The sequence below is a fragment of the Triplophysa dalaica genome, chromosome 3 (genome assembly GCF_015846415.1).
Source record: "Triplophysa dalaica isolate WHDGS20190420 chromosome 3, ASM1584641v1, whole genome shotgun sequence".
NCBI classification, from domain to species: Eukaryota; Metazoa; Chordata; class Actinopteri; order Cypriniformes; family Nemacheilidae; genus Triplophysa; species Triplophysa dalaica.
Window position 1 is genome coordinate 13586450 of NC_079544.1, and position 8097 is coordinate 13594546.

General features: G+C 37.2%; 1 protein-coding gene across 1 annotated transcript in view; it reads left to right on the forward strand.

Annotated features, from left to right (window-relative positions):
* Nucleotides 1-6416, forward strand: part of tmtopsa (teleost multiple tissue opsin a) — a 37348-nt gene extending 30932 nt beyond the window's left edge. Inside the window, exon 4 of the mRNA XM_056743736.1 lies at nucleotides 5803-6416. Coding sequence (XP_056599714.1) covers nucleotides 5803-6054 — 252 coding nt within the window. The 3' untranslated portion in view covers nucleotides 6055-6416. The remainder of the gene's footprint in view (nucleotides 1-5802) is intronic.
* The last annotated feature ends 1681 nt before the right edge of the window (nucleotides 6417-8097 follow it).

The following is an 8097-nucleotide window of genomic DNA, read 5'->3' on the forward strand; positions in this document are numbered from 1 at the left end:
AGACTCTGTTCTTTCATTTGACATATTGTTTGTCCATATATTCTTTACAGAAAATTTACTGTGAGCCATTAAAGTTGGGTGAAAATGTTAAAAAACACTGGCATAGGCTGGAACTTTTATTTTAAAGAGGCTGGTGGCGAATGAGTTAAAGATCCAGTCTTTTAACAATAACTTCAATATATAAATAACTGTTTTTTCATGATTATCACGAAGTCAGCAACCACCCAGCACACCATAAAGAAGACATTAGAAACATCATGACAGCAGATTTACATGTACATGAACAACACACACTTTCAGAAAACTGTCTAACACCATTCTGCTCTCTCCCCTTTCAATCTCACATTTTAATATAATGTCTTGTGTCCTGTCATTTTGAGGTTTCATCACACTGAATCCTGTTTTTTATTGTCCCTCATGAATCATCATGACATCAAACACATACTTTCATGCTGGTTGAAATGTAGATGCCTTGGAAAACACAGATATTGTTGTCCCGTAAACTTACGTTTCTACACTTTCACGATACATTTGTTCTGCGGAAGTTAATTAATCATGTGTAGGTCTCGATTCAGCGTTCCACTCTCACTTCTTTATAATATTTCAGTGACTGAGATGAAAACAGCATTCATCCTGCTTGATTAATTACCTCTTTGTTTTTATGTTCTTTGTCCCACAACCTGAAAATCTAACCTATTACATGTATCCTTTGTGTAGAAAGCAATCCCAGAACACAGGGCGACAAGCTGACCTCTCACTAGGCCTGTTACTAGAGCTCTGCTGTGAGTTACTTAGTTTAAAACCGAACAAACTCTAAAAGAGTGAAGAAACGTCATGTCATGATCACTGCATAGAGATGAAGCAAGACAACAAAGAAACTGGTGCAACATGTAAAATCATGCCTGTCATTGAGACCTTTCAAAAAGAGTTCAGTCACCCTTGTCAGATGTGATATAGTATCATATCTTCTGTCCTGCATTCAGTGGCACAGCTTTCATCTGCTGTCTGAAGGATCTCCTTGAGCAGTTTGCTGTTATAGATTTCAAACTTAAAGGCCCAAACTTAAAATCTTTTTATGAAAAGACTAACCTATAGTAGCTATTTCTCAGGTTCACACGTTCTTCCACAATCACACAGCACCAGAATACGGTTGTCAGTGTTAATGTGCTTCTATTAGGATAATATAAAATTGTGTCATCATTTACTCTCCCTCGTTTTTTTTCAAATCTGTATATGTTCTGATTTACACAGAGAAAGTTATTTGGAAGAATCAATAGTGCCACAGAACATTTTGCTTTCCTACATTCTTCAAAATATCTTTTGTGTTCAACAATGACAAAAACGCCAAAAAAAATCTTTAAAAAAAGAATTCTGGTAATCCAATCTAGTCTCAAAAAACAGGTAATTCCAGACACAGGTAAGTATTCCTCAGATGACAGGTACCGACAAGAGGTTAACAAATACTCAACCGAGGGGAAAAGGATAAGGGGAAACTTAAGTCCAAACAAATGAGTGCAGGTGCAGGGTAATCGATGGCGGGAAGTGCAAGGGATTCTGGGAAACGGAGTGGTGAAAGTGAAGGAGTGAAGCGATGAGGGAGCGCTGATACGGGGGCGTGACACTCTGCCACTGTGGACTGAAGGGCTTGGTGTTTCGACTCAGATCCATGGGTGTGGCTTGTTGGCTTTGACTAAATTCTTGGTGTTTCAATTCTTACGAAACCTTGACCCTAAACCAAACCCTAACTCTAACCATCTAAAATACCTTTAGATACCTGCCAAAAAATACGGTTGCGTGGTGACATCACATTTGAATCACCAAGGATTTAGTGAGAGCTGGGGACTGAAGAGTGCGCTAAATACCGCAGCCCGCCGCCGCTTTTATAATAAGAGTTTTTTTCTCCATTCAAATTTGGCTTGGCGGTTAATAACACACTATTCTGTTGTGTGACACACTTTAAGCTTCTCTAAGTGTACGCCCCTGATATTGGCTTTTGTGAAAGAGCAGCCACTCAATATGTCCTGCCCCAATTTTCTCGTTCCGTGGAAATTGCTTCAATGCAGTAAACAAAGCTGCAAATTTCAATGGACTTCAGTGGTTCTTTAATAGACAAACCTGTACATTTGAAAGGCTTGTCTACATACAGTACTTTTGGTCATGTTATTTAAAGATAAAGGACTACGATAGTTGTTGGTATAGAGGTATAGACATGCAGAGTGTTCAGTGCCATGCAATTTCAAATAGCTGATCTGTGTGAAAGTGAGCGATGTTTCAGGATATTCAACACACTCCAGTCGATGAAGAAAGATTCTCCTGTATGTCATTTTCAGTCTTCAATTCCTCCCAGCCCGTAACCATGGAAACTGTGAGTTGAGGCGAGTTGAAGACTAAAAATGCTGTACAGATACAAGTAACATTTTTTTTGTCCATCAACAATCATCAACAGAATGTGGGAACAGGACATCTCCGGTAAGTCTGGCTCTATGTCTTCCCCTATAGTGTTTGAAACTGTGGCTTGTGCTGGTGGTCTGAAACAGCAGATTTTCACTATTGATTCTCTGTAATCTTTAGACTGTCCACGACCAGAAACTGCTAGACAAAGAAAACGAGAATTTATAAATATGGATGTAATTCCATAGCAGGGCTGGGGAGTTACGAAATACATGTGACTTAGTTATGTATTTAAAATACAAAATTCTAAAGTTCTGCTCATTTTCATGCCCCTCGCAGAATATGCAAAATTATAATATTCTTTACAAAATAAGAGGGATGTGGGTTCATAGAAATTGCATATTAATTTTATTTAGTACTGTTCGGAATAAGCTATTATTCATATACTCCATGACACAATTTGAGCCAATTTATACAAATTGACACAAAAAATTGACATATCCTTGCATCTTTAATATCTGTGGTTACCTGAATTATCAACGACTGTTTTCATGTTTTGCTAGATCCTTGTTTAAGTAATTTGTTTAGGTAATTGCGACTTTTTATCTAACAGTTCTGACTTTTTCTTACAATTGCGAGTTTATAACTCACAAATCTGATTTATTTTCTCAGAATTGTGAGAGATATACACTCACAATTGCATCTGTCAGTCCAATGAGAGATAAAAAAACAATGACTTTTTCTCAGAATTGCGTGCTTGAGAAAAAAAAATCTTATAGTTAAAGTTATAAATTAAGAATTGCATGAAATAAACTTACTATACAAATGTCAAAATTGCGAGATCTAGCAATTATGAGTTTTCATGCAATTCTGATTTCATAACTTGCAACTGCGAGTTTAAATCTCGCAATTCTGAAAAAAAATAAAAATCAAAGTCCTCTGTTTGGTGATCCCTTTGTGTTACGAACCTTATCAGTATTCTAAAGTAGCCTACTTAGTTACAGAATTTTTGTAATCTAACGAAATACATTACAAATCACTTTTTAAAGCATGTATTTTGTTATCTGTAGTGAATACATTTTAAAAGTAACCTTCCCAGACCTGTACCATAGTGAGGTTTTAAGTAATACCGATTTTAAGGTCTGTTGTAGATAAACTGTGTTCCAAAAAATTTACAATCCATTTATGTGTCAGAGAGCAAAATGTTCTTGGCACTAGTGTTCCTGGAGCCATCGATATTTAATAACTCTTTCCCACAGTTGGGGAATAATTTGTAACATCTGAGATTTTATCAAACCAAATTAAGCAGCATCAGTGTCATATTAATTGCCGGATGGCAGCTGTTGCAGGAAAGGGGTGATTTCCTCTGTTTAATGAAGCTTATAATACATTACAAATTGAAGATTTGGTGACAAAGCTGAGCTCCAGAGACAAAAGTCATTACCTAGATAAATTCTGAGGTTAAACTCCTGTTTCTATTACAGCGTGATATCATTTTTTGTAATAGCTTGAATGGACGGAAACAGGGGAACAGCTATCATTTCAGAAGTGGAGAGTGAGGAATGTCAACTAAACACACTTGCCAAATATAGTAAAAGTGAAAGTGAACTATTTGTCAGGTATGGTGACCCATACACGAAATGTGACCTCTGCTTTTAACCCATCCAGTGAGTAGTGAACACACGCACAGCAAGTGGTGAACACACGTACACCCGAAACAGTGGGCAGCTATCACTGCAGCGCCCGGGGAGCAAGTAGGGGTAAGGTGCCTTGCTCAAGGGCACCTCAATCGTTACCTGCCGGCCCTGAGGATCGAACCGGCAACCTTCTGTAGCCTTCATTCATATAGTGAATGAATAAATTAAACAATTAATAATTTTGTGGTTGGATTGAGATTTGCCTCATTAGTCAAGGGTTAAAAGTGAAAACAGTCAAAAATCTGGCTTTTTAAATCCAGGATGCAAAAAAACCCTGCAATGATGAGTGACAAAACCAGAATTCTTATGAAATTTCAGTGAGGTTCAGTTTCTCTTTAAAAATGAATGATTGAACTCACCAACAGACCTCCTGTTATTATGTTCTCTGTCGAAAGACAACAACAGAGTGGCGCACAACAGTGGGATAGTTTTTCTAACGTGATTTGGGTTGGTTCTTCTTTGTTTGAAGGCTCTACTTGCTGATGGATTGTCAATATCTAGAACTTTCCAGAGTTTGCTTTGTTAATATATCATTGGACATTTCATCATTCCATTTCTTGAGGAAATGTAGTTGACTATAAGTATACATAATGCAGACAGCGTATACTAAGTTCACTACGTTTTCTTAAGGGAAGTGACATCAAACTGAGATACATTTTTTCCTGTGGAAATGAAAGTGAGGTCTTTATTTGTAGAACCTTCAATTTTTAAATGCGTTTGTTCTCAAACGTCATTGTAATAAATCTTACTGTAAATGTCATGAAATATTGACTTTTCACACCTGTACCACAACCTAATATCCAACAAAATATATTAGTTTGTGATATTCTTAATTTCCTTTCTTTTATCTTTCACGCTGTCCTTCGGCATTCAAGACGACATATGAAGCATTGATGTGATCTTTGAGATATTGTTTCTTTATTAAATATTTATATGTATATTTTGATATCTACAGTCTTCAAGAATCACATATATCTATTTTTGTTACAAAGACAGATTGAGTAATCAATACAGCACCATTAAAAGTTAAACCGGTCTGCTTCTGTTTTTCTCAACGAGCTTTGACCTGACTTTGATTATTTCTAGGACATTTCAGAGTTTCTTTGCATGTGTAACCTTTGTTACCTTGAACAATGTCCATTTTTCTCCCATCTGAATGGAATTGATAAAATTGACATTAATTACAGCTTTGGAAATTATTGAGCCAGTGTACATTATCAGCAATTATTTGATTGCAAATTGAATAATTGTTCGGTTTCAAAGTAAAATTTCATTAAGAGAAAATTGGATACCATTCCTAAATGCTACTGATGAATGTATAAAGGACAGCAGTCTCTTTCCAAATGGCAGTGCTGGAAATGGGGTCATGTGGACGAGATATGACCTTTTCTAATCACACTGTCAAAATGAGCTATAATTGTTGTGTGTGTCCAGCCGTGGTTAATGGGCTTATTCTTTTTGCTAAGAGAAAATGACTCATAAGAGATGTGAAGCTTTTGTGAAATGCAGGTACTGAAATGAATACGGCTGTTTTCATTTGCAAGGTCATACGAAATCAGAGCATTGCGAGAAAGTGAAATTGTACAATATACTTTTCATATTATACATTATTTTCATGCTAATTTATGCTAAACTAAGTGCATGAGTTGAATGCACTGCTCTTACTCTATCTAATGCCACTTCTTGTGTGTTTGTCTGGCTGTTTCCATGTTAGTTCTACAGGTGTTTCAGAGCCCTTGTGAAATGTGACAAACCCCAGCGAGGTTCCAGTCTCAAAAGTACTTCAAAGGCAACAAAAATTTTCCGGCCTGGGCGGCACATGGACAATGACTTTACTTTCTTCGTTGCCTCAGTGGGACACACGGTGGCCCCAAACCAGGCAAGTCCAGTGGAGGAGGAGAAGGTCTCTCCATCAGCGGATAATGCCAAACCTGTGGTGTCTCTGGTGGCCCATTACAATGGTTGAGAGCTATTCCTGCTTTAGAAATGTCAGCACTTGAAGAACATTTTTCACACATAATGAGGGAAATGCTGTTTGAGGTTTGGAGGACTTCACAGGGTTATGGAAAAATATTAGTCAAGAATGGAAAATGTGAAATCCCAAAGTGGGGGCAATTGTGTAAAGTGTTTTGTTTATGATGCTTATTACGCTGCATCCAACAACGGAAGCCTGAATTCTTGCAGTAAAATGTAGCAAGCTGTTTTTATTTTTTATATTCTTAGATTCTGAAGGTGTTAATACTGTTTCATAAACCTGAAAACAAGGGCTGAGAAACAAAGCTTAATATATGTAAAAATGTTCAAAAACATTCTCAAAAGAGTAATCAGCAAATCTTTGACGGACATTTTATTGCTTTTATAAGGGAATAAAACAAAAGGGGTTTCTACATAGGCATTTTTTTTTTCTTTTCAAAAGTAGGGAAGTTGGATATAAATTTTTTAAATGTCTTTAAACTGTTTGTATCTCCTGTGTTTTGTGTTGGATGAATTTGTTAAAGTGGCCATAACTCAGACAGTTTATTCATATTCATGTCTTTAGTTTGATCACATTTATCACTTCACTAACTAAAGCGGAACTTAAGCAAGTGCGGACCCATTGCCAACAAAACACAGACATATGATGCCCTATTCACATGTGATTAGTATTACCTTGGGACCTCTGGTCATTTGTAATAATTGCAGAGATTGTCTGTGATCTTAATCCCGTGCGAATCGGCCATGTCTGTAATTTGTAAAGTAAACATTCCTGCACAAATTACCTACCATATTTTGACGAACACCTAGGTCCTGTGATAATGTTAGTCCCATGCGAATCAGCATCTCTGTGATTTGGCGGGCTCATATATCATTTTTCAGGGTTTATCCACCGTTTGCGAATAATGGAGGCTGTTTTAAAGTGTTTTGATATTAATTTGGTTTCTGGGTCATTTCCATACAAGACTGGTGTTTTGACCGGGAGTCTCCCGTTTATTTATTTATCATGGAAACGCTTGTAACATTGTCAGCATTTGAGACCCGTGACCGCGAACCGGCCAGTAGATCACGGCGATCGTGGGTCTCAAATGCTGACAGGTACGTTTATATATCATTAAACAACTATAGGCTATACAAACTATACGCAAAGCCTTGCCATCACTTTCGGGAAATAAATCAGTAAATTTGAGTAAAATCACAGGCTTCACTTATACCGTGAAAATGCGCCACATGATCACAGACCATCTCTTCAATTATTACTAATGACCAGAAGTCCCCAGGTAATACTAATCCTGTGCGCACAGGGCTTTAGTTTCACTTACATCGTGCGGTTCATGTCCGGCATCTTTTGGCGATAAAACTGCACCATCTACCAGTTTCAAACGATCTCCAAATCCAGCGTTATATCCACCATTTATATAACATGCATTACTAAAATTCTGGGCTGGGCAGGCTATTTTGGCGGGCTATTTCTATCGCTTGCCGTGGGCGTGCTTTTCTGAGAGAATTGCCCAATAAGGGACTGAGGAAAGTAGTTAAGATACAGATTTTCATGTTCAAAATAGAAACTTTCCAAACCAATATAAACGCTAGGGGAGTGTAACGAGCACAGAAATACTACGTCATACTCCCAACTCGTTTTTTTTGACAAGTTGACCATGTCAAGCATGAGAAGACAGCACGTTTCACTTTGTAAGTCTGAATGCACCATTGCATCCCCCCTTTAAAATGACAGGTAACTTTTGAGATTTTGTCATTCTTGTGGTAAACAATGGACATTCTTGTCATTCTTGTGGTAAATGACACTACACTAGTCTGTCTCTGTTTAGATTGAATAAAGAAGAGACTATTGTGTTGTGCTGTAATACATTTATTTATGTTGTGCGTTCCTGTGGCTCAGTGGTTAAATCATGACATTTTAGCAACGCCAATCTCATGGGTTAAATCCCAGGGGATTGAACATACTTAGAAACAAAAAATGTATAGTACAATTCAATATTATCTACATTTATTTGCAGATTTAATCATTGATCAT